Genomic DNA, 27862 nt, shown 5'->3' on the forward strand with positions numbered 1-27862 from the left:
AATAACCCTGAACCCTGTAGACTGTACCTCATAAAGTGTCTCCTGTCTCTGAGGTTGGTGTTCTGAGGTTGGTCAGGGTTAGGGTCCGGGACTCAGGGTTAGGGTCAGGGTTAGGGTCAGGGTTATTACCTGGTACGTCTACTGGACCTGAGGCCTTTAGCTGCTTTAGGACGCCAGACACACAGCTGCCCCATTGTCTCCACACCTGCTAATTGGTCAGAGGGGTGTGTGTGTCCCAGCAGGATGGTGTGATTGGTCAGTGTGTGTGTGTGTGTGTGTGTGTGTGTCCCAGCCGGGTGGTGTGATTGGTCAGAGGGGTGTGTGTGTCCCAGCCGGGTGGTGTGATTGGTCAGAGGGGTGTGTGTGTCCCAGCAGGGTGGTGTGATTGGTCAGAGGGGTGTGTGTGTCCCAGCAGGGTGGTGTGATTGGTCAGAGGGGTGTGTGTGTCCCAGCAGGGTGGTGTGATTGGTCAGAGGGGTGTGTGTGTGTCCCAGCAGGTACCCTCAGGGATTCAACCCTTATCCTGGAGCTGCAGTGGGATGGTTCTTGGTTTTTGCTACAGAGCAGGTTACAATATCCCAAATGAGTTTATTACCCAGGCACTAAAGTGTGAACGGTCAACAAAGTGAGAAAATACAAATACTGCTACACCAGGTGAACCACGTTACAATAATAATGAAAAGGACTTAAGCATGACGTCATTCTCTTTTGAACAAAAAAACTGAAAGAACAATAAGCATTCCGAACGACCCTTTACCCTGGAATGTAATGATGTCATAGAGGTTCAGAGACCAGGCGAGGAACAACAAAAGAGGAGAGAGTTTAGTAGCCTGAGAGACTGAACCCCACAGTAACCGAACCGCACAATAAGATGACTCTGAGGGGGGGGGGGGGGGGTAGGCCACACACCGCAATCAGCACAGAATCATTGATACTGTATTTGGTTACAGGAAACAAATGACTGTGTTTTGTATTAGGGTTAGCGATCTTCAAATCTGACCAACCTTTCTAAGGAAATAAACATTTACATTATGAAACATTTACATGATTATTTCCATACAGTAGATACGGTTACAGCTAAAATAACTCTGTCCCGCTCTCTCACCACAGCGGCGTACTACTTTGTATCTTGTCTTCAATCCCTTTCTCTTTTAATTTTGTATGTTCCCTCAAAGCTTCAATAGATACTATTTCCGCATAAACAATGACTATAACTATGGTGTCAGTGTGCCTCTTTCATTATCAACAGTGACACGGCTAAACGTTAGTGGCTTGTAATGCTAATGTTGCATTTGCCAGTTTTAAAGGTCGTAGTGGTGAGGGTGACCAGTCCTGATTCAGCTGAAGGTCTCAAGGTGAACCGGACCGTGGCGTATGTCAGTGTGTGAACCTACCTGCTTGGTCAGTGTGTAAGCCTACCTGCTTGGTCAGTGTGTATACAGTGTGTGACCCTGTAGGTAAGCCTACCTGCTTGTATGTCAGTGTGTAAACCCACCTGCTTGTATGTCAGTGTTAGGGTTAGGGTTAGCCTACCTGCTTGTATGTCAGTGTGTAACCCTGTAGGTAAGCCTATCTGCTTGTGTGTCAGTGTTAGGGTTGGGGTTAGGGTTAGGGTTAGCCTACCTGCTTGCCGTCGATGGTGTAGATCTTCTTGACGACGCCGCTCTCCAGCTTGATGGCCTCTGTGATGTCGGTGAGGACCTGCTCGAAGGAGTGCGCCGTCTTCTTGTTGAGCAGGACGCGGACGGCCTTGCGCGGCTTCACGCCGCTGCGCATCACCGTCACCAGCTTGGGACGCACAAAGTCCTTGGTCTCGCGGTGCTCGCCAGACGCCTTGCTGGTCAAGGACTGCAGGTTCTTCTGGCTGGCCGAGGCCTTCACGTTCACAGACCAGTTAGGGTTGACGTTCTTCGTGTAGTCGACTTTCTTGTACATGTTCTCAGACGCACAGACGTAGCTCTCTCCTGGAGGCAGATAGACGGGGAGAAGCACAGATATGATGAATATGAGATACAGGCGTCAGTATTCAATAGTTCCCCACTCCCCCACTCCCTGAGTACACTGAAGAAAGATTTGTCTCATCAGGACCCCATGTAATATGAGACATCAGTGCTATAATGTAGGGTGGGGGCTGTAATTATGACTTTCAGGACAACCAGCTCAGATATCAGATAATGGCAGGTCATATACAAGGCACATACAAAAACAAAAATGAATCACTTCTGATTCTGATACTAGATGGATGATTAAGGAGGATGGTACTGAATGTGATTCTGTGTTGAAGACAAACAAGCAGCTATTTCCCCTACATTTCTAAACTAGGACAGTGACATGTGCTTTCTGCCTGTCAGTAATTGCTGTAGAATCTACATTAACTTAATCCAGAGCAGGATGACCCATGCACTGAACCCTCTCCTATCTGCACACAGCAGAGAGAGTCTGTCTGCTGCACTACAGACATGAAGAGTCTGCTGCTCTACAGATGTGGAAGGTAGCAGAGAAATGGGCTAGACAATAAAGAAACACTCCCGCGCACACTGCTGCAATATCACTCCATGAGTACACCTCCATGAGTACACCACCATGAGTACACCACCATGAGTACACCACCAGGCCAGCTGGCTGTGAGGAAGTGATGCTCACTATTGGAAATTGTTCATCTTCATCATCGTCCTCATCAACAGCCCCACACCCTATACTGGACTTCCTATTACATCATCCACACTCAATGACCTGTACTCAGGGGACACCTAATCCAACACATAGTAACCATGACAACATGGTTCCCTGGGAAACCATGTTGGGGAGATCAGGTTCTCTGCTAGGTGCACTAGCAGGATGAGCTTTGCCATTTGTCCTGTTTTGAAAACTGATATGAAGATGTGTGGTGACACTGTGACCTACTGTCGGTGAGTTGTATGCTGAGGGTGTAACAGGACTCGTGGATGCACAGTTCTGGCAGCTATTCTTTTCTATAGGCAGATTGACACCGTCGCTGACCTCAAGTTAACACTTAATCAGCCATGAGGAGTAAGTCAGTAAAAAGAAACGTTATATCTTTGCACTCGATCAAATTTCAGGACCCTCCTTTCATGACTTTTCCTAGATATGTGCGTTCTACCACCCAGTATCCTTACATTTTTAAAAATCACATCAAGATAAGCTAATGTAAAGCTATTTTTCAGTTTTTCTGTGTAGGAAGCAGGCTAATTTACAAGCGGACAACTAGTGGTCGTTGTGTGTAAATAGCAGCTTAGTATTGTAAAGACTTGACATTTGACCCCCGAGGCGGCTCTTATTAGTAACCCTGTACAGTGGTAAATGTCATGAGTCCACAACCCTGTACAGTGGTAAATGAGTCCACAACCCCCGCCCTCGAATGGTAAATTGCTTTTCTACAACAGCCACCACATAATATAGAAAAAAAATACACAGTTGTAACATTAAATTCATGTATTTACAATCATTAATCGTTTCAGAATACATATATCCTTCCGCCACAGAATATAGTCCCATAAACAAGATCAACCATTGCATTGTAGGCCAGCACAGGTGTTCTTAATCAGATTGATTGGGAGGCGCATTGATACTGGAAATGCGGTCTGAACTGAAGGTTGTTGGGATATTTACCACTGTTGCTAGCCAATCAGAATCCAGTATCCAAACATGCTGTTGGAGAATAGCTATTTGAACATCAAAATGCTGTCATAATACTGCATGTCTAGCCTGAACGTTTGCCTCAATTTCTGTGGCCCTAGAAATGTTACATTCATTCTGTCATAACCTCTCCCGTCAGTGTATTTCTGCAGCTATGTTTTCCAATGGAAAGTGAATAAATTAAGCAAAAAAGAGAGGCGAAAGAGAACATCAAACTAAACCTGTCCTGTTTTATACAGTGCATTGAGACAGCTTTCAAAGAGTGTGTTATGACAGCATTTACCTAGGGTGCTTACTCACAGTAAAAAGAACACTGTCTCTCTGTCATCCACCTCATTCAGTCACCCGTCAGTCATACTGTCTCCTATCCAGGGACAGCATAGGGGGGGTAGTAAGAGCCAGTCTGGGTAGAATCTCTCTGATGAGGGAGGACTTCTACTAAAGCTGCTGAGGAGGTGCGGCCAAGCTGGTGTCATATAAGCCTTGCCCAGCAGGGGGTCACCCACATGCCACTGTGTGTTAGTGACCTAAATAGGAAACAGGAGGGGCCACCCCCCCCACCCCCCCCACACACACACACACACACACACACACACACACCTCCAATCGCCATCCTTTCCCCACCACTATCCTATCTCTTTTTCATCTTTCTATCTCCCTGGTGTCTCCTCCATCCTGTTCCCTAGACACGGTCCTGCTCTTGCCCAGGGAAGCAGGGAGAGGCAGAGACAGGGCTGGGGGCAGGGAGAGGCAGAGGCAGGGCAGGGAGAGACAGAGACAGGGCTGGAGGCAGGGAGAGGCAGAGACAGGGCTGGAGGCAGGGAGAGGCAGAGACAGGGCTGGAGGCAGGGAGAGAGGCAGAGACAGGGCAGGGAGAGACAGAGACAGGGCTGGGGGCAGGGAGAGACAGAGACAGGGCTGGAGGCAGGGAGAGGCAGAGGCAGGGCAGGGAGAGACAGAGACAGGGCTGGAGGCAGGGAGAGGCAGAGACATGGCAGGGAGAGGCAGACAGGGCTGGAGGCAGGGAGAGAGGCAGAGAGGCAGGGAGAGGCAGAGACAGGGCTGGAGGCAGGGAGAGAGGCAGAGAGGCAGGGAGAGGCAGAGACAGGGCTGGAGGCAGGGAGAGACAGAGACAGGGCTGGAGGCAGGGAGAGGCAGAGACAGGGCTGGAGGCAGGGAGAGAGGCAGAGGCAGGGCTGGAGGCAGGGAGAGAGGCAGAGACAGGGCAGGGAGAGACAGAGACAGGGCTGGGGGCAGGGAGAGACAGAGACAGGGCTGGAGGCAGGGAAAGAGGCAGAGGCAGGGCTGGAGGCAGGGAGAGAGGCAGAGACAGGGCTGGAGGCAGGGAGAGAGGCAGACACAGGGCAGGGAGAGGCAGAGACAGGGCTGGAGGCAGGGAGAGACAGAGACAGGGCTGGAGGCAGGGAGAGAGGCAGAGACAGGGCTGGAGGCAGGGAGAGGCAGAGACAAGGCTGGAGGCAGGGAGAGGCAGGGAGAGGCAGAGACAAGGCAGGGAGAGGCAGAGACAGGGCTGGAGGCAGGGAGAGAGGCAGAGACAGGGCTGGAGGCAGGGAGAGAGGCAGAGGACATCAATCAAGCCAGGCTCCCTCCCTGTGCCAGGGTAGACAAAGGACAGTGCAGAGGGATGATACAGTGCAGAGCGGAGGAGAGCCAGAGAGGGGTTAATTATCCTCCATGTCCCCATTAACAACCCCAAATAGGGGGGGACATAACAACCATGTCACAATTTAACACCATCGATTACAAGACCCTAGATAAAATCATGTCACGTCTTAAACCATCCACCTGTGCCCTTGATGTCCTGCCAACAAGCTTTTTAAAAAACATATTTAGCTGCATGGCAGGCGAAGTAATACAAATAATCAACACCTCCCTTTCATCAGGAATCTTCCCTGAAGCCCTGAAAACTGCAGTTATTAAGCCTCTACTAAAAAAGACCGGCCTAGACCCATTTGTACTAAACAACTACAGACCCATATCAAACCTTCCCTGTACAGGAAAAATTACTGAAATGGTTGCCCACGAACAACTTAGCAATTATTTGACCCTAAATGATCTCTTTGATGACTTTCAATCAGGCTTTCGGCCCCTACATAGCACTGAAACGGCCCTTATTAAGGTCCTTAATTACATTCGCATTAACACAGACTCTGGAAAAAAAAAGATCTAAACTTCAACAACCACATAAACTCGATAACTAAATCAGCCTACTATCACCTGAAAAACATAACAAGAATGAGAGGTTTCATGTCCAAGCAAGACCTTGAAAAACTCATCCATGCATTTGTTTCGAGTAGACTTGATTATTGTAATGGTCTACTAACAGGCCTATCTAAGGGAGCTGTTCGTAAATTGCAGCTCATCCAAAATGCCACTGCTAGGGTCCTAACAAAAACAAAACAATTTGAACACATTACACCAATCCTGAGATCCCTGCACTGGCTACCAGTCTCTCAGAGAATTGAATTCAAAATCCTCCTAATTACATACAAATCGCAAAATGGTCTTCGACCAAAATACATATCAGATCTCCTCCCACCCTATATTCCAGCAAGGTCCCTAAGGTCAGCTGAGACTAATCAGCTAATAATTCCAAGAGTAAAAACAAAACACGATGCAGCAGCTTTCAGTCACACTGCTGCATGCTCCTGAAACAAACTCCCTGAAGAAATCAAACAGGCCCAAACCCTAAAAATATTTAAATCTAAGCTAAAAACCTTCATGTTTTGCATCAGTTATGATTAAACACAAACACTTCTATCAATGTATTTTATCCATTAACTATTGTCTTATTAAATCTATTTACTTCTTATATTTGCTTTTATTCATTGTAATTTATTATTTATTAATATTATTATTATTATTTATTATTTATTATTATTTTCTTACTATGCTCCTCTTGCTGTATTTTATATGTATGTAAAGCACTTTGAATTGGATTTCTCTAGATAGGAGAACCCTCTCCAGGCCTTCCAAGCTTCTTTGGAAGTATTTCTGCCACACAGAAGAATTAAAATGTTGTCTTGTGTTCAAAGCTGATCTATGAGGGAGGGAGAGCGTTTCGGGGGAGGGGAAGTGAACAGTTGCTCAATTAGCCGGGGGGTGTTCAGTGTAATTGAAAAACTCCTGCCTCCGGGACAGATGGCATGGAAAAGAGAGACTTAACAAAATACTGGCAGAGGATGGATACTCAATTCCCCGGTCACACGAGTCGAGAGGAGTTTATTGCATCAAAAGGAAGAGTAAGGTTACGGGGTTGTCTTACAGTGAGGGGGCGTGGTCACAGGTAGAGAGACTAGTAGGACTGATGGACTGATGGACTGACCCCTGGCTTTGACCACTGATGTGCTAACCATGTGCAATGTAATATAATGTCCAACGCCTGTCTTTCCTTCTAAGCTGTTCAGGACTACGGATGAAAACTAGCCTTCTTGGCTAATTCTGGTGCATTCTTTGATGTGCGCTGTCCCTGCCAAATACACTATAATAATAATAATAATAATAATAATAATAATAATAATACTAATACTAATAATAATAAGAATAATAAGATTCACATACTGCACAGACAGCTGACTACTATGTGCAATATGACAACCCTAGTCGTCTTATCTGTACAGTATAGTATAGTGGATAGTGTACATAGCCTTTATTTATGTAAACCAGCTCCTTTCCCTTCTTGTAACCCCTCCCAAATTTCGTTGTTTGGTACCTGTACTATAGCAATGACAATAAAGACCATTCATTCATTCATTCATTCATTCATTCATTCATTCATTCATTCATTCATTCATTCATTCATTCATTCATTCATTCATTCATTCATACTCCTCTCTACTTCATCCCTCCTCTCTTCCTATCACTCTATCACTCTATTACTCTATCACGCTATCACACTATTACTCTATCACTCTATCTCTATCACTCTATCACTATCACTCTATCACTCTATCATTCTATCACTCTATTACTCTATCACTATCACTCTATCACTATCACTCTATCTCTATTACTCTATCACTCTATTACTCTATTACTCTATTACTATATTACTCTATCTCTATCTCTATTATCTCTATCTCTATCACTATCACTCTATCACTCTATCATTCTATCACTCTATTACTCTATCACTATCACTCTATCACTATCACTCTATCTCTATTACTCTATCACTCTATTACTCTATTACTCTATTACTCTATTACTATATTACTCTATCTCTATCTCTATTACTCTATCATTCTATCACTCTATCACTCTATTACTCTATCACTATCACTCTATCACTATCACTCTATTACTCTATTACTCTATTACTCTATTACTATATTACTCTATCTCTATCTCTATTACTCTATCATTCTATCACTCTATCACTCTATTACTCTATTACTCTATCACTCTATTACTCTATTACTCTATTACTCTATTACTCTATCACTCTATCACTCTATCTATATTACTCTATCACTCTATTACTCTATTACTCTATCACTCTATTACTCTATTACTCTATTACTCTATTACTCTATCACTCTATCACTCTATCTATATTACTCTATCACTCTATTACTCTATTACTCTATTACTCTATTACTCTATTACTCTATTACTCTATTACTCTATTACTCTATCACTCTATTACTCTTGTCCTCTGTGGTCTGCTTCTGTTTCCTCATCAAGCAGCAGATGACAAACCAGCTGCATCACAACACTGAAACCTTTCAGAAAGACAAGAGGCTGTGAGATCGGTTTCTGTTTCATGAATAGGCACCAACGAGGTCTCTAATTCTTCTGGCTTGAGCTTAAGGAAGGTCTCTCTCCCTCTCTCTCTCTGTCTCTCTCTCTCTCTCTCTCTCTCTGTCTCTCTCTCTCTCTCTCTCCCTCTCTCTCTCTGTCTCTCTCTCTCTCTGTGTCTCTCTCTCTCTCTCTCTCTCTCTCTCTCTCTCTCTCTCTCTCTCTCTCTCTCTCTCTCTCTCTCTCTGTGTCTCTCTCTCTCTGTGCAGAGAACCAGCTGGTGTCAGGACAGAAAGCTTTACACCACCTACCTGTCAGATTCCCTAGACTGTGTGCTTAGTTCATTTCAAGAAGAGCATGTTTCATGTAGTTTCCTTCTAATTCAATAGAGATCTCTGATTCATAACGGTAATGGTGAGAGCTTCCAAGAGATTTTCTGGGATGTCCAAAATATTGGGCAATCTACATTATATTCTGGTAAATCATGATTTCAGGAACCTGAGGACTCTAGCAGAGGCATAGAGAGACGGTAGGCTGGGAACTCTGGCCTGGGTGAGGATGAAGAGTCTGTCTAGGACTCCATGATGACATCACAGGTGGAGGAGTTCTCTAATGAGGGGAGGAGACGTGGACGCTCATCACACAGAACAGAGCTGCAGGCGGAAGGTTCCACAGGGAGGACAGGCTCCATTAAGACCCATTCCTGGCAGGAGAGGCGGTTATTACGGGTTTGGATACGGGGGACAGAACGCTGCCAGCCAAGCACTTCTGTGGGGAGTATTACACTCCTCCACGTGTGTGTGTGTGTGTGTGTGTGTGTGTGTGTGTGTGTGTGTGTGTGTGTGTGTGTGCCAGTGAGAGTCACTGACCCAATAAAAATGTAGTGAGCATCTCTAATATCAGTGTCGGGTTTCACATAATGAGAACAGCAGACCACTGCTCTGTGTATCACTGTGAGTCAGTAACGACCGAACCCTAACTAACTAACCCTAACCCTTACTATGATGATGACAACAGCATAAATTATCATCATAATACTCAAAGGAGTAGGATAATAATGGGCTAGTAAACGCTAGTAATGGTCTTCCACCACAACCTCAGCTTCTCTTGAAAGTGACATGCCGCTGTGTACTCTGAGTTAAACCTCTATTTTTATTGCTCCTGGGAGCGTCTATGTGAAACAGATGAATTATTGAAGCAGAACAGCGAGACTGTACTTCAGCTCACTCACACAACATCATTTAGCAGAGTGCCAGAGAAACCTCTGGAGGACGCTGTGTAAACTAACACTTACTGTGCCTGCTACAGTACTGCTCCACCCCTGAATACACTATCAGATTAGGAGTTCAAATCAAAGATTGATAAGCCAGCCAGGATCCTAATCTTCTACATGCTTCTCAGTCTTCTCAGTCTGCTGGTACAGTACTGTTCCCTTCAGCATACTGCAGACTAACATCTCCTGTGGCGCAGGAGGTAGAGCCGGCGTCTAATGATCGTAAGGTTGGCAGATCGGCGGTTTGAGCCCCGGCTGGCCACATGTCGAGGTGTCCTTGTGAGCGGGCTGGCCGGCGCCTTGCATGGTAGCTTGCCACCATTGGTGTGTGAATGTGTGTGTGAATGGGTGAATGAGAGGCCGTTGTAAAGCGCTTTGGAATAAGTTAGTCCATTTACCATTTGATGTGATACAGGATCAGGGTTAGGTTTGGAAACCGACTCTGTCAATGAAGATGAAAATTCACTGCAAGTGTTCTGAACTGTCTCTCAACTGTGAGGGATACGCTGTTATATTAAATTAAATTTGACAAATGTTAAATTGTTACACTCATACATTAAGACTGAGAACATATACTGCCAAAAAAACCTCTATAAATGTGTCATAAAAATGTTTTGGGTTGTCGGTGGGTATGACTCCCACTCCCTGCCCTGACCCCTGACCCCTGACCCCAGTGAGCTCACCTTCCTCCAGCTCCTCCAGGGTGGTGATCTTGCGTAAGCCGTCGATGCTGAAGATGAAGCGGACCCCCTGAGGCAGGTTGATGTGGTCGGAGAGGGAGCGTGTGAGGTCTGCCAGGAGGGCGTCAAAGGTGCGGAATCGGTCAACGGCCACGGCGTACACGATGCCCTTGAAGTAGCGGTCTCCGTTGCGGTAGAAGCGCACCTTCTTGGCCTTCTTCTCGTTGGTGAGCGCCTGCAGGGTGCGCGTGCGGTAGAAGCTGCAGTGGGCGCTGTGGGTGGGGCTGGGCAGCCCGTTCATGCGCCCGCCCCGCGGGGTGCGGGGTTTGTCTCGCTCGTCAAAATGGCCGAAGTCCAGCTCCATGGCGACGGAGGTCAGGGAGGGTCTGTGGTAGAAGTGTGCTGGTGGTGGAGAGCTCTGGTCTGTCGTTGGGAGAAAAAATACAACAGTTACGCCTGGTTAGAATGATGTGGATCAGTTAAGTCTACAACACTGAAACACAACTGTGAACATTTCAAACCTGCAAACTGCGACACTTTAAATGAATATGCAATAACACTATGTGCAATATGACAACCCTCGGGTACATAAGGTTCAGAGATAGGAAATGTTAGAATAGGTATAGCATAGCATAGAGTACAGCACAGTGTTTTATTTGTATAGTATAGTATAGTGGATAGTGTACATAGCCTTTATTTATGTAAACCAGCTCTTTTCCCTTCTTGTTTTTAGTTTGTTTCCTAGCACCAGGGGAGCCCCCCCTCCCAAATTTCGTTGTATGATACCTGTACTATATCAATGACAATAAAGACCATTCATTCATTCATTCATGTACAGGTAACAGTTATGATCTAAAGTCTACTTCATGGACAGGTAACAGTTATGATCTAAACCAAATGGGAATTGGTAAAACATTCATTCATTCAGGAATATGCATTTGAAAAAAAGTGTGAGCTTCAAATGACAAAATACCATGACAACACTCTAAACACCATGACAACACTCATGATAACACCATGACAACACTCTAAACACCATGACAACACTCTACTTGATATATTCCACCACCTTCCTACTCTGCAGTTCCCTCCACTGTGGGTATTAGCCTCTGTTCCCAGCCCCCTCCTCCTACAGTAGGTCACCATAGACCCCAGCCCCCTCCTCCTACAGTAGGTCACCATAGACCCCAGCCCCCTCCTCCTACAGTACTTCACCATAGACCCTGGGTGTGCTGGTGTTCACAGGCAGTAAACCGAGCCAGCCCTGGTCTCTCCAGAGGGTGTTTGATTTCTGCAGAGATGAACAGAGCTCTGGCCAGCCAATCAATTAGAGCCTCAGCGTGGACGAGCCCTCCTCTCACAGACCCTAACCCCCTCCCTCCCTGTGTCGGCTAACAGTATAGAGTACATGTTCTTTACGTGAGAAGAACATCCTCTATGACTGGACTGAAACACAAGCCTTATTTGGGAAGTTCTCAGGTCAACAAGGTATCAATATTTCACGCCAGGTGAGTCACTCTAGAATCCTCTAGTTGTCCCAGTCCGACCATCCTAAAACCATGATGGTAAAACTAAGCCCACTCTGAACATGGCCAAAGTGAACGGGCTACCCATATAGTACACTAGCCCTCCATATGTAGGCTGAACCTGCCCCGCCCGTGTGGCTGTGTGGCTGTGTGGCTGTGTACTGTGTGTCTGTGTGTCTGTGTGTCTGTGTGTCTGTGTGTCTGTATGTCTGTGTGCTGTGTGTCTGTGTGTCTGTGTGTCTGTGTGTCTGTGTGTCTGTGTTCTGTGTGTCTGTGTGTCTGTGTGCTGTGTGTCTGTGTGCTGTGTGCTGTGTGTCTGTGTGTCTGTGTGTCTGTGTGCTGTGTGCTGTGTGCTGTGTGTCTGTGTGTCTGTGTCTGTGTGGCTGTGTGTCTGTGTGTCTGTGTGCTGTGTGTCTGTGTGTCTGTGTGCTGTGTTCTGTCCTACATTCAGCTTGTGCCCTTGAGGAAGGGGAAGCCTGGCCAGTAAGAGGCTATTATTAAGAAGCCCCAGCGGATGACGGTTGTCTCTCTAGAAAAGTGTCTCATCTGAGTGAACGCTGCTGTTTGTGGTCTAACCAGGTTGTTTGTGGTCTAACCAGGCTGTTTGTGTATGTTTAGGATGTGCATCATGTGACCCAGTGAAAGTACAGTATACTTCCCCCATCGAGTGTTTGAGGGTACTATTTTTTCGATTTATGACTGCACTTTATGCTAGTTCTACACCGCAGGAACAAGAGAAGGGTGATTCACCCACACAGGTATCACAGAATCTCAGAAACACAAGTCAGCTAACCAAACATATGCAAATAGAACCACTACTCTGGATACCCTGGGCATGTTTGCATCCCACATGGAAAATGTCCAAAAATAACTAAAATGTGCTATACAAATGGTAACAACTAAGGCAGAGCAACTACGTTTGAGAAAACAATTAGCCTAGGCCTGCTCATTTATTTACATTTCTAGAGGGCTTTGAGTTGATGTCTATTGGTAGAATAGCCATGTAAAGACATGAGCAGCCTAGGAATGGGCATTTTCTTTTCTCCTGGAGTTACTGGAGTTCCTCTCTATAAAAGCCCCATGGTGCTTGCTTACAGCACTGAGCTAGCCGCTGTGAGGGGTAGAAAGCACAGTAACACTCGTGCCAAACTCTCCACTAACATCTGCTCTTTTTAAACACAAACAAACTTTTTGTAATCCCCTCCGAAACAACACAGAAGAAAAGAGGAGTGTGGGAGGGGCTGCTGGCCAGAGAGACGCTGTCTGCCCCCCCAGCTCCAACTGGAACTTCAGAACAGGCCGTTGGAATAATTAGGAGATTAGACACTTAAATAGGCAGAGAGCAACTAGTCCATTACCATGACATTTCCACTGGCCAGCCCGCAGCCACCCTCTCTGCCACCACTCAGATCTCAGGCCAGTCAGTCGTACATGTCTATCTCTGCTGCGGGAGGACAGAGGGCATAATGAAGGTCATCAGTGCCACCCACACCCATCACTTGGAGCATGATGGGGGGTCTTGCCCTGGTGAGACTGGCGGCCTGTTTGTTGCCACGCTAGCTTCGGCGGTGAGCGTTCAAGGAATTGCCCGTCTCTGTGGAACTGCCCGACTGCAGAGACAAAGGAAGACGTCGGGGTCTCTCTAGCCCAGCGAGGCAGGTCGCTCCGCCGCAGCGAGACACAATGCCCCCTTTCTAATGCATCTCATTAGTCATCTTTGTGTGATTTAATCAGATGAACAGAATTCCTCTGAATGATATGAGACGGAACTGTTAAAAGAGTGCGTATGACGACACCCCTCGAGGCAGATTGTAGCCATTCCGTTGTCAGAACAAAGACTTCCCGCACTACTACCGCTAGGCTAGGCTACATGCTTGTGTTGTACTGTACCACATGCACAGCGACAGCCACGCTGAACTGTACATGCACTCGTGCATAGCAGCAGGAATCGCAAGAACCTTCATCTGGCTCACTGTGCCAATACCCAGGGCTAGACCCCTACCTAGGTAGAGGCTGTGGTAACCATGCTTCCTCAGCTGACAGCATGGCTGTACATGGCTGGACAGTAAAGAGAGAGAATCGTCAACAAACAAACATCATTACTGTGTCCTGGGAGCCGCTGAGCCCATCAACAGGCTTTAGTACTTCTCATAGCTCGCTGGCTCAATACCCTGATGCACTTTCCCATACGATTATACAAGAATGGTCCATAATCCCCACCCCCGCCCCTGCCCACACACCCCAATTGAATTCAGTAGCCCAAAAAGTGTTCTCCTAAACAATTCTGATCAATATAAGCACTCATCAATAATCCAATACTCTGTCAGACCCATTGTTGAAATACAAAGCACTCTGTCAATATCCCCAGACCCCCATTCTGACACCTTCTGATAGGCCAGTTGTGTGTGTTGTTAACCAGGCGGGGGAGGGGGGTGTTTACGCTTGGGCCACTACAGGACCAGATGATGTGTGATAAATCAAACACATCGCAGACAGTCCAACCTCCCGCCCTGTCCCCTGTCCTCCTCCTCCCCAGTCCCCTGTCCTCCGGAGCCCCACAGAGACAACATCCCCTGCCTGGGGTGCGGAACAGACAGATGCCAAGGAGACACACACACACCCCCCCTCCACCCCTACTATCGCCAAGTCCCTCGCTCTGCCTGACATCCCGAGACAAGCCCTTTTCACGTGGCCTCAGCCCACCCCAAAAATAACCACCCCAAAAATGTTGCGAGTCCCCTGGGGTGCTTTGATATTAAACGTGTCTGTTAAATTCTTAATGCCATATTTGTATTAGCGAGGCTGGAGGTGGAGCTCACTGTGGGGACGTGGAGCAGAACTGGTCTGTGCTCAGGAACACTGGTGACTGACTGACTAACCCGTTATTAAAGAGCTTCTATTATACATGTGTGCACTCTAGCAATGTTAAAGAAGACTATACTAAGTTTACTAACATGTAGTACAGCCAATTAAGAACTATAACTTGTGCAGGAAACAACAATCACAGGTAGTATTAGGTAGTAGGCTAATCAGTGATTAGTGATCAATCGATACACAGTGAGTAGCTGTCCATTCTAAGGTGTAGCAGGTGTAGTTGTCCCGGTCTAAGGTGTAGCAGGTGGAGTTGTCCTGTTCTAAGGTGTAGCAGGTGGAGCTGTCCCGTTCTAAGGTGTAGCAGGTGGAGCTGTCCCGTTCTAAGGTGTAGCAGGTGGAGCTGTCCTGTTCTAAGGTGTAGCAGGTGTAGTTGTCCTGTTCTAAGGTGTAGCAGGTGGAGCTGTCCTGTTCTAAGGTGTAGCAGGTGGAGCTGTCCTGTTCTAAGGTGTAGCAGGTGGAGCTGTCCTGTTCTAAGGTGTAGCAGGTGGAGCTGTCCCGTTCTAAGGTGTAGCAGGTGTAGTTGTCCTGTTCTAAGGTGTAGCAGGTGTAGTTGTCCCGTTCTAAGGTGTAGCAGGTGGAGCTGTCCCGTTCTAAGGTGTAGCAGGTGGAGCTGTCCCGTTCTAAGGTGTAGCAGGTGGAGCTGTCCTGTTCTAAGGTGTAGCAGGTGTAGTTGTCCCGTTCTAAGGTGTAGCAGGTGTAGTTGTCCCGTTCTAAGGTGTAGCAGGTGTAGCTGTCCTGTTCTAAGGTGTAGCAGGTGTAGTTGTCCCGTTCTAAGGTGTAGCAGGTGGAGCTGTTCCGTTCTAAGGTGTAGCAGGTGGAGCTGTCCCGTTCTAAGGTGTAGCAGGTGGAGCTGTCCCGTTCTAAGGTGTAGCAGGTGGAGCTGTCCCGTTCTAAGGTGTAGCAGGTGTAGTTGTCCCGTTCTAAGGTGTAGCAGGTGGAGTTGTCCTGTTCTAAGGTGTAGCAGGTGTAGTTGTCCCGTTCTAAGGTGTAGCAGGTGTAGTTGTCCCGTTCTAAGGTGTAGCAGGTGGAGCTGTCCCGTTCTAAGGTGTAGCAGGTGGAGCTGTCCTGTTCTAAGGTGTAGCAGGTGGAGCTGTCCTGTTCTAAGGTGTAGCAGGTGGAGCTGTCCTGTTCTAAGGTGTAGCAGGTGGAGCTGTCCTGTTCTAAGGTGTAGCAGGTGTAGTTGTCCTGTTCTAAGGTGTAGCAGGTGTAGTTGTCCTGTTCTAAGGTGTAGCAGGTGTAGTTGTCCCGTTCTAAGGTGTAGCAGGTGGAGCTGTCCCGTTCTAAGGTGTAGCAGGTGTAGTTGTCCCGTTCTAAGGTGTAGCAGGTGGAGCTGTCCCGTTCTAAGGTGTAGCAGGTGGAGGTGTCCCGTTCTAAGGTGTAGCCTACATCCTGAAGGGACTATGTGGTTGAATCAACTCTTAATTAGGCTAGCACATAAATCCTCCAAGCTCTATTCTTAGCCACACAATTATTGGATTTCTAGGTGTTAGATCTGGGCTTGTCAGTTTGATTATCGGTATGGGCAGAAATCCTGACGTGATCTAACAACTCCTGAGAGTCGCCTGGCAGAGCCTCTGCCCTGGCCCAAAACACCAACATGGAGAACAAGATGAGGTCAGTAGCCGACCGCTGACCAACACAGTGGGGGGGACGTAGCCTAACTAACGGCCACACAAAGCATAATCACAAATGACATCATGTCACGACCTCAAAAATAGTTTCGGTCCGTAAAATTAGCTTTGACACACATCATTATCAATCAATCTTGTTCACATTGCCTATTAGTGATGGTGGAGTAGAGGCTGCTGCCTGTGACATTTAAGTCTGTGATTTGTGCCAGGGCTGGCAGAGTCCAGAGCTTGGGCCAAGGATCTGAGCAGCTTTTCCAATTAAAGCCTGGCCACTTCCTGCCAATTCCTCACCTACTGGCTGTGACCACACCTCCATAGCCTCAAACACCTCCATAGCCTCAAACAAAGACATTCAGCCTAACCCCTCAACCCCTCCACACCCACCCCCCCTCCCTATCTCCATACAGACACACACACACACACACACACACACACACACACAATGCTGACACATCGTTGCGCTGTTACACATTGGTGAGCTGCTACTACAGTATGTCATTCATACCAAATTTAGACTTGACACAACTGGATGACAACAAGGGCTCGCTAACCCATTTCTGCGTTTAACAGTGATGATATAGGACAAGGCAACGCCCCGATGTGAAAGGCAATGAAGCACAATGAAGCACACCACCACTCCTAATGGATTAAGAAAACGACTGATTTATATCTACTCCTCCCCTAATCCCCCTACAGCTCTATTACACGCGTGTGCCCCACCGTACAGACAAACAGAGGAAGTTAGAATAGAGATGACCACATTTTCATCATCACCCAGGGATGAGCTTGGGACCTCCTCTCCCCCTCCCACCCCTCCCCCTCCCACCCCTCCTCTCCCCCTCCCACCCCCTGAACCTAACTGAGGTTTTTATGACAGGCCCTGTGATGGGGGGTGGGACACAGGGTGAGATGGGTATTCCTCAACTGACGGAGGGGCAGGCTCCCGAGCCCATCTGCTCCCCTTATGGACAGGCTAAACCATGCTGACCCTTCCCCACCACCACCACGTCACCTGGGACAGCCCATTGTCTCAAGGAGAAGGGCTGCCACTGACATCAGCATTACGACCACGACAACTACCACTACTACGACTAGCTCTATAGTACCACACTGCATACAGCTACATATTCACCAGCACATAGAGTTACTACTGATAATACATCACTGCACTGCACTCCAACACTACGACTACAACTATAACTATAACTATAACTATAACTATAACTATAACTATAACTATAACTATAGGCTTATAACTCACTTATGGTTTTATCAATGCACCCTGAAAGCATCGCTTAATCAACCATCCATCGCCCCACGTTCATCACTGTGAGAGACAGGAGAGGTTTCTAATTCCTGCACACTGTGCATCAGACATCCCCAGCAGTTCTATTGTGTGACAGAGTTACATGTTCAACTGCACTACAGAAAGAAATATGAGGCTAGGTCTGTGCCTCTTTCACAGCCACCGGTTAAACGAACCCTGTGACCACACATCTAGCCCACATCACATTATGTCACCCTAAACATCCTTATGTCACCCTAAACATCCTTATGTCACCCTAAACATCCTTATTACACCCTAAACATCCTTATGTCACCCTAAACATCCTTATTACACCCTAAACATCCTTATTACACCCTAAACATCCTTATTACACCCTAAACATCCTTATTACACCCTAAACATCCTTATGTCACCCTAAACATCCTTATTACAGCTGATCTGGCTGACTTATCTCAGAACACTAAGCCAGTCTGAGCTGGTTTTAAGTCAAATTCGAAAGGAAAAAAAGTTTCTAAGCACTCCTTTCCCCATTTCAAATGACAAGAAAAGGTTCGCTTGTGCATGACCTCAGAGCACGGCGGTGGGTGCAGCAGTCTCCCATCTCCATAGGTTATTTGACAGCATATGAAGGCGTGGAGCACACACACCTTACAACCACCTGCTCACATAACTGACAGTCTAAATAAATATAACAACAACAACAACAACAACGTGAATTGTTGAAAAACACATTGCAAATACTGACATCATATTAGTTTTTGCATTTAACTAAAGTGAAGCCCTGGCTCTGCTGGAGGTAGGCTGGCTACTCACCCCGTTGGAGCGTGTGGAGTGGAGTGGGTGTGGATGCTGCAGGATGCCGGCGCACGAGCTCTCTGCCTTTGTCTGCCTCTCTCGGTCCTGCGCTGCGCTGCGTTGCCTGCCTGCCCGCCTTCCCTCTGCGCTGCTGGGTCCTAGAGCCGACAGGGCTGCTGAACCCGCCCTAGTATGACATATACAGTATATTGATGATGACGTAAACCTTTCTATATGTTCTAAAGGTGTTGTTACTGTACACAGAATAGGCAAGGCAAGGCAAGTTTATTTGTATAGTGTAGTGCCGGAGGAAAAAGGAAAGACGTAGGCAACGTAATGATAACTGTTTAATCAAAATAACAACTTGTACTCTCAGTACAGGACCAGAAAATAGATCACCAAAACTCTTGTCTCTAAACAGGAAGGTGCAACGTTAATAATCTTCCCCTCTGCCCCTAGTGCCAGAACTGGTTCCCTCCCACTACACAACCAACAGTAAGAGGAGAACATGAACCCATAATGTAGTCACTACACCAGCCCCCCCAGTGTTCACCTCAATATTGGAAATCCTCACGGCGAGGAGGGCGTATGGCCCGGCCCCTACGATCGTAGGTAAAGTCAGGAGGTGCGGGAGGAGGTGTGACATCGCCCACCACGTCCTCCTGCAGGGAAGGACGGGGGGCAGTGACGACCGGGGGCTCGCGAGCTGCGGGGGGTTGTCGGGGTCGGAGGGGGGAATGTCCAGGGCGCGGCAGGGGAGGTAGGACTGGAGGCCGGCCTCTGCGCGGTGGCAGGGCCAAGTCCAGGGGCAGTTCAAGGTCCAAGTGGGCCGGTTTGAGGCGATCAACGGACACACACTCAGGCCTACCCCCCATGTCAACCATGAAGTTCTTGGCTCCGGCCTCGATGACACGGAAAGGCCCGTCATAAGGAGGACGTAGTGGAGTCCTGTGGCCATCATGACGAATGAAAACGAACCTCGCTGAGTGCAGCTCCGGGGGCACCCTCGAAGTAGGGACACCATGCTGCGTAGTCGGGACCGGGACGAAGGTCCTGGCGCTGTCCAGCAGGGAGGCGCGCTGAGCGGCGGCGGACCAGGGCTCCGTTGACTTGGGAATGAAGTCACCGGGGACCCGCAGCGGCTGTCCAAACACCAGCTCAGCGGACGACGACTGGAGGTCCTCCTTAGGCGCTGTCCTGAGCCCCAGCATGACCCACGGCAGCTTGTCAAGCCAGTCGCTGTCCGTGAGGCTGGCTCGAAGGGCGGCCTTCATGGATCGATGGAAACGCTCACAGAGCCCGTTCGCCTGCGGGTGATAGGCGGTCGTGCGGTGGAGCTTGACCCCCAGATTCTCCGCCACCGCTGCCCACAGCTCTGAAGTAAACTGTGAGCCACGGTCAGAGGAGAGATCAGCAGGGGTGCCGTAGCGGGAGACCCACACCGCGATGAACGCCCGGGCCAGGTCGGGGGCTGTCGTTGAGGAGAGCGGAACTGCCTCCGGCCAGCGAGTCGTCCTGTCCACCATGGTAAAGAGATAGGTGTATCCGTGCGAGGGGGGCAGCGGCCCTACCAGGTCCACGTTTACATGATCGAACCTCCGCTCAGGCACAGAGAACTGCTCCAGGGGGGCCTTGACGTGTCGATGCACCTTGGCGCGCTGGCAGGCGATGCACGTGTCTACCCAGGCCCTCACATCCCTCTTGAGCCCATGCCAGACGAATTTCTCTGACACCAGCCGTGAGGACGGTTTCCTACCAGGGTGAGACAAGCCGTGTATCGCCTCGAAGGCGGGGCGCCTCCAGTTGGCGGGGACCACCGGTCGTGGCTGACCCATGGAGACGTCGCACAGGAGCGTGGCCCCTGCGTCACCGAAAACCACCTCTTCTAGGCGCAGTCCTGTGTCCGACAACTTGAGAGCCTGGACGGCGGGGTCGGCGGCCTGGTCTGCAGCCATGCGCGCGTAGTCCAAACCCAGTTGGACCGCACCAACCACCGCCCTGGAGAGACAATCCGCGACCTGGTTGGACTTCCCAGCAACGTGCTGGATGTCTGTGGTGAACTCGGATATGTAGGCGAGCTGGCGCTGTTGGCGGTCGGACCACGGCTCCGCCACCTTGGACATGGCGTGCGTGAGTGGCTTGTGGTCCACGTAGGCCGTAAACTCGCGGCCCTCAAGTAAAAAACGGAAGTGTCTGACAGCAAGCCACAGCCCGAGGAGCTCCCTGTCGAATGTGCTGTACCTTTGCTCTCTGGGAGACAGCTGGCGGCTGAAGAATGCAAGAGGCTGCCAGGCGTCCCCAACCCACTGTTCGTACACCGCTCCCACAGCAAAGTCAGAGGCGTCCGTGGTGAGAGCAGTGGGTGCCGAGGGCGAGGGGTGGGCCAACATGGCAGCGCGGGCCAGGGCCGCCTTGGTGTCCTGAAAGGCTTTGACACGCTCCGCCGTCCAGTCCACCGGCTGCTTCAGAGTCTTGCCCTTCTGGGCATCGTACAGAGGCCGCAGGATGTGAGCGATGTGGTGGAGGAAGCGATAGTAGAAGGTTACCATCCCGATGAACCCCTTGAGCTCGCTGATTGTGCTGGGGCGCGGGAAAGCAGCGACAGCTTCCACCTTCGAGGGGAGGGGGGTCACCCCCTCTGCGGAGACCCGGTGCCCGAGAAAGTCGATGGTGTTCCGTCCGAACTCACACTTCGCCGGATTGACAATCAGCCCATGTTGGCTGAGCCGTGTGAAAAGGGCCCGGAGGTGGGACAGGTGCTCCTCCTCCGTGGTGCTTGCGACGAGGATGTCATCCAAGTAGACGAAGAGGAATGGTAGGTCCCGGAGCACCGAGTGCATGAGGCGTTGGAAGGTCTGCGCCGCGTTCTTCAGGCCGAACGGCATCCGCAGAAACTCGAAGAGTCCAAATGGCGTGATTACGGCCGTCTTAGGGACGTCCTCGGGGTGCACCGGCACCTGATGGTACCCCCGTACCAGGTCCACTTTGGAGAAGAAGCGTTTGCCTGCCAGGTTCGCTGAAAAGTCCTGGACATGTGGGACCGGGTAGCGGTCAGGCTTGGACGCGTCGTTGAGGCGGCGGTAGTCCCCACATGGGCGCCACCCGCCGTCTGACTTAGGGACGATGTGCAGGGGAGACGCCCAGGGGCTGCTCGAGCGCCGAACGATGCCCACCTGCTCCATATGCGCAAACTCCGCCCTGGCGATGGCCAGCTTCTCCGGGTTGAGGCGCCTGGCCCTGGCGTGGAGGGGAGGCCCCTCGGTCTCGATGTGGTGCTCCACTCCGTGTTTCACCGTGGGCGCGGAGAAGGTGGGCTTGGTAAGGTCGGGGAATTCGGCGAGCAGCCGAAGGTACTGGTCACTTTCGGCGAGCGTATTGGACCACCCGCTGTAGACCGCCTCCCCCTGCGTACAGGCGAAGGAAGCGAAAGTCTGTGAGTTGACCAGGCGCCTGTTCCCCACGTCCACCAACAGGTTGTGGGCGCACAGAAAATCCGCACCAAGGAGGGGAAATGTGACAGCCGCTATGACAAAATCCCACGAAAAGCATTGCCCTCCGAAGCACACGTCCACCGCCCTAGTGCCATAAGAGCAGATAGGTGTGCCGTCCGCGCCTGCCAACTGCGGACCACGCTCCTCCTTCGCCACATCCGATCTCTCTGCCGGAATGATGCTCCACTGGGCACCTGTGTCACAAAGGAAACTGCGACCAGAGGCGGTGTCTTGTATGAAGAGCAGCCTGTTGTTGACGCCAGCGCTCAGGGCCACTACTGAGTGCCGGCCCCGCCGTTTCCCGTCGGTCCGAAGGTGCAGGGTGAGCGGCACCGTTTGGCCTTGGCGCCAAAAGTGGCGTGGTAGAAACAATGGCCCGCAGCGTTACCCTGCTGGCCAGAAGGTCTGGCGTCATCCTTCGCTCTCCTGCGACGGTCGGGTGGCGGGGCGGCCGCGGGAGCGAGCAGGTCGGGGGACCGTTGAGGCATGGCCAAGACGAACCGGTCCGCCTCCCTGGCCAGGGCGCGGGGCTCCATGATGGCGGTGTTGGCCAGCGCCATCCTAACTTGAGCTGGCAATGTGCGCATGAACAGCTCTGTGAAGAGGATCATGGGGTCTTCTGTACCGAGCAGGTTTAGCATCCTCTCCATGCGCGCAGAAGGCCTCTCGTCACCCAAGTCCGACATGGCAAATAGGCGCCGCACCCTCTCCGCAGTGGACAGTTCAAATGTCTCTAGAAGCAGGGCCTTGAGGCGCTCATATTTGTTCGTCGTCGGGGGAGCAGACAAAAAACCTACCACTCGAGCTGCGGTGGAGCTGCCCAACATTGCCACAGCATGGTTGTACCGGTCGTCGTCGTCATCGATGTCACTTTTGTTGAAATGTGCCTCTACAATAGCAAACCATGCAGCAGGCGTTGAGTCCCAGAACTCTGGTAGCTTGAGAGTGGGAGTGTGCGCACCACGCGTTACCCTGACAGGGGATGGTGATGGCTGCCGCTGGTTTGAACGTCTTCCTCGCCCGGACATTTTGCAGGATTGTAATGTTCGCTCGCTGGTTTTTGTACACAATTACGTTAACAAAAATCCACGTCGGGGGTCACCAGTGTAGTGCCGGAGGAAAAAGGAAAGACGTAGGCAACGTAATGATAACTGTTTAATCAAAATAACAACTTGTACTCTCAGTACAGGACCAGAAAATAGATCACCAAAACTCTTGTCTCTAAACAGGAAGGTGCAACGTTAATAATCTTCCCCTCTGCCCCTAGTGCCAGAACTGGTTCCCTCCCACTACACAACCAACAGTAAGAGGAGAACATGAACCCATAATGTAGTCACTACACCAGCACATTTCATACAACAGGGGCAATTCAAAGTGTTTTACATGCATTATTTAAAAATACAGCAAGAGGAGCATAAGAAAATAAAAATTACAATGAATAAAAGCAAATATAAGAAGTAAATAGATAAAACATTTAAAAAGACAATAGTTAATGGAAAAAAGACATTGATAGAAGTGTTTGTGTTTAATCATAACTGGTGCAAAATATGAAGGTTTTTAGCTTAGATGTAAATATTTTAAGGGTTTGGGCCTGTTTGATTTCTTCAGGGAGTTTGTTCCAGGAGCATGCAGCAGCGTGACTGAAAGCTGCTGCTTACAGGTTGTAACTTCTCAAACGAAATGCTTACTTTGCGAGCTTCTTCCTAACATTGCTATTAGGACATACGAATAAAAACAAAAATAACACAATAGGCAATAAGCGTTGTAGGCATAAGTGTAAGATAAAGTTTAACCCTAACCCTAACACAATACAGTAATAAATACCGGTACTAGCACTGATGATAATGAGTGTAAGTGTGAGTGAGTGTGTGTGTTTGTGTGTGTGATAGGAGGGAGCGTGTGTGTGTATATGTGGGTTGGGTTAGCTGTCCAAAAGTTATGGTCTGGAGGTAGAAACCTCTCAGTCTCAGTCTCTGTATAGGTCAGCCATATCTAGACCAGAGGCCCCGGTACCATGGTAACAGAACAGCATGGCTGGTACCATGGTAACAGAACAGCATGGCTGGTACCATGGTAACAGAACAGCATGGTACCATGGTAACAGAACAGCATGGTACCATGGTAACAGAACAGCATGGCTGGTACCATGGTAACAGAACAGCATGGCTGGTACCATGGTAATAGAACAGCATGGCTGGTACCATGGTAACAGAACAGCATGGTACCATGGTAACAGAGAACAGCTGGTGCCATGGTAACAGAACAGCATGGCTGGTACCATGGTAACAGAACAGCATGGTACCATGGTAACAGAACAGCATGGCTGGTACCATGGTAACAGAACAGCATGGTACCATGGTAACAGAACAGCATGGTACCATGGTAACAGAGAGAACAGTTGGCTGGGGGGGCTGAGGTCCTTGGTGATCTTAGGGGCCTTCCAGCTGGGTCAGCCCCAGAGCTTTTATTCAGGCATTAGGATTGTTGTATTGTTATGTTATTAACTTACATTTGACATAATGGAAGGAAAAGTAGAGGTAGAGAGAGAGAGAGAGAAAACAAGAACACTTCTCCATAGAGGATGACTGTTGTGTGGGTGTTGCTCCTCTCTCCACACGTTACATTTTCAGAGGCAGAGGAGGACTTGAGTGTGTGTGTGTGTGTGTGTGTGTGTGAGTGTGTGTGTGAGTGTGTGTGTGTGTGTGCGTGTGTGCGTGTGTGTGTGTGCGTGTGTGCGTGTGTGTGTGCGTGTGTGTGTGTGTGTGTGTGTGTGTGTGTGTGTGTGTGCGTGCGTGTGTGTGTGTGTGTGTGTGTGTGTGTGTGTGCGTGTGTGTGTGTGTGTGTGTGTGTGTGTGTGTGTGTGTGTGTGTGTGTGTGTGTGTGTGGGTGTGTGTGTGCGTGTGGGTGTGTGTGCGTGTGCGTGTGGGTGGCTGTGTTTCGGCCGGATGTGTTCAGAAAGTAAAAGGCCATTTATCTACACCACTGCCAAGACTGAGAGGAGAGAGGAGAGAGCTCTGAGAGAGATAATGTTCCAGATAAGAGTCTATTAGATGACAAAGCAGCGTTACATTACATGTGTAGTAGGTGTGTGAACGTATGGGTGAGAGTGGGTGTGCATTGGCATCTGTTTATATAAACATGCATATGCTGTGTATGTGTGTGCATGTGTGCAGTGTGTGTGTCTTGTATCTGTCAAGAAATGTTGTCCTGCTGTGTTCAGTCAACTGAGACAAAGTCATCAGAGTGCATCTCTTTGAAACTAATCACTAATGACATTGGCACTCTTTAGGGAGAAAAGATAAAAGCCTAAAAACACCTCAATGCCTGCATCTGTCCTGCCTGCATCTGTCCTGCCTGCATCTGTCCTGCCTGCATCTGTCCTGCCTGCATCTGTCCTGCCTGCATCTGTCCTGCCTGCCTGCCTGGCCTTGTTAGAGACCTCTGGGAGTTGGTGTTTTAAGGACAGCAAACCCTGTGTTTTAGTTATGTTAGGCCCACTCAACCCTGTGTTTTAGTTATGTTAGGCCCACTCAACCCTTATGTTAGGGCCCACTCAACAACAGCAACTACACCACCCTGTGTTTCAGTTATGTTAGGCCCACTCAACAACAGAAGCTACATCACCCTGTGTTTTAGTTATGTTAGTGCCACTCAACAACAGCAGCTACACCACCCTGTGTTTTAGTTATGTTAGGGCCACTCAACAACAGCAGCTACACCACCCTGTGTTTTAGTTATGTTAGGGCCACTCAACAACAGCAGCTACATCACCCTGTGCTGGAAGAGGAGTAAGGTGATAAACGCCTTGTTATGAGTCCCTGTCAGCTTGAATAATAACAATGCTGCTGTCCATCAGGATCCACTGGACTCTGTCCAAGTCAGTCCCTGTAGAATTGGATATCGTTGATGTCATACGGAATTACCAAGCTGTCCTGTCAACGTTTTCTCATGGCTTTGTATGATGTGTCATGAAACGAAAGCACAGTCAGTCGTCAAAGTGATTGATTTCACTCACACCTCTGACAAGAGACTACCGGCTCCATAGGTGGTGTCATGGGATGTGTGGCCCAGGTGAGATCTGTGGCCCAGGTGAGATCCCATGACCTGGAGGATGTCATGGGATACCCTGGGTGCCACAGAGCACCAGATCTCTGATGACGTATCAATAGGCCAAAGTGTGTCAAAGAGGAACAATTATGTTGGAACACAATGGCAAAAAAAGTCAAATAAAAAGTGTAAAACTCCCACTACCCACATAAAAGAAAGCTGGAGCAAGAGATTGGTTTTCTGCATTTTTCTCATTATTTTAGACAGTAGGCCACTCACATATTTTAAAGAAACTGCCCCCAACAACCTTCTCAACAGTTTTTATTTGTTCAATTCACAACAATAAGAAATAACCTGTGGCTCTGTATGATACCTAATCCTAACTAGCCCAATGCCTCTGTTCTATACATATCACACTGTACCTATCATACTGTCCATATCTATACTGTACATATCTATACTGTACATATCACACTGTACATATCATACTATACATATCATACTGTCCATATCTATACTGTCCATATCTATACTGTACATATCACACTGTACATATCATACTGTACATATCTATACTGTACATATCTATACTGTACATATCACACTGTACATATCATACTGTACATATCTATACTGTACATATCTATACTGTCCATATCTGTACTGTACATACCTATACTGTACATATCTATACTGTCCATATCGGTACTGTACATACCTATACTGTACATATCTATACTGTACATATATATATACTGTACATATCACACTGTACATATCTATACTGTACATATCACACTGTACATATATATACTGTACATATCACACTGTACATATATATATACTGTACATATCATACTGTACATATCTATACTGTACATATCTATACTGTACATATCACACTGTACATATCACACTGTACATATCATACAGTACATATCATATTGATATTCATCTTGTGTATATTCACTTTTATATTAATTCTAAAATGTTCAGGATGTTTCTAGGCGCCTACAGCTTGCTGTGTGCGTGTAACCTGCGACTTGCGTGTGTGTGTGACTCATTGGCTACCTCCAATACTGCCTGCAAGAGTAGGGAGAGAGGAGGAGGCACTATTCTGAGTTGTCATTACAATTCCTATTGCAGTGAAAAGAGGGCGCCATCTTTAAGACGGGTCCCTTTAGAAAACAACACAAGAACAGGATCCGTTCTCTTAGAGGGGTTATGCATGTTGACTGGGCCAGCCTCAGGCCTGGTGTAAAAGCCACACTTTTGGACTCAGCTGTTGCTGCATTCTGGAGCCTCTCCTGTGCATGTCACACATAACTCCCTCTGACCGCCGCCTCCTCACCACCTCCCTCAGCTGTCTGAGAGTGGCTCGGCCCGCTGCCCGACAGGGACGCAGACAGAGGGAGGGGTTGGGAGGGGGGGGGCAGAGGGAGGGGTTGGGAGGGGGGGAGACAGGGGGAGGGGTTGGGAGGGGGGGGACAGAGGGAGGGGTTGGGAGGGGGGGGACAGAGGGAGAGGTTGGGAGGGGGGGACAGAGGGAGGGGTTGGGCCGTACATTTGGTTGGGGGGGGGGGGGGCATGCAGAGTGAGGCAGATTTAGAAATTAGCCACTCAGTGGGGTGCGGTGTCACACAATGCATCCACCAAACTGTTATCTACACTACACGCACTGTGCCTCATTTAAAAGCTGTTCTGGATTACGCCTGGTTCAGCTAAACTGCAGGACACCTAGATCAGACAGGCCGAGCTCATTCCTATTTGTTTGACTCCTGGATTATTGTACAGTAGCCTACTAACCCTAACCCTTAACCCAGGAGAGAGGTTTGGGGT

At 48.8% G+C, this 27862-nt stretch overlaps 1 protein-coding gene across 2 annotated transcripts in view; it reads right to left on the reverse strand.

Annotated features, from left to right (window-relative positions):
* The window catches only part of LOC308175060 (neuronal migration protein doublecortin-like), a gene marked incomplete at its 3' end in the record, with an annotated part of 38706 nt that extends 27953 nt beyond the window's left edge, over positions 1-10753 (reverse strand). For both annotated transcript variants that reach the window (XM_080550181.1, XM_080550180.1), the window contains exons 1-2: positions 10375-10753; positions 1624-1964 (exon numbers count right to left, since the gene is read on the reverse strand). In XM_080550181.1, the coding sequence (XP_080406307.1) occupies positions 1624-1964; positions 10375-10735 (702 nt within the window). In that variant the 5' untranslated portion in view covers positions 10736-10753. The remainder of the gene's footprint in view (positions 1-1623; positions 1965-10374) is intronic.
* Between the last annotated feature and the right edge of the window lie 17109 nt (positions 10754-27862).

Source organism: Nansenia antarctica (genome assembly GCF_963989245.1).
Source record: "Nansenia antarctica genome assembly, chromosome: 20".
Classification (NCBI taxonomy): Eukaryota; Metazoa; Chordata; class Actinopteri; order Argentiniformes; family Microstomatidae; genus Nansenia; species Nansenia antarctica.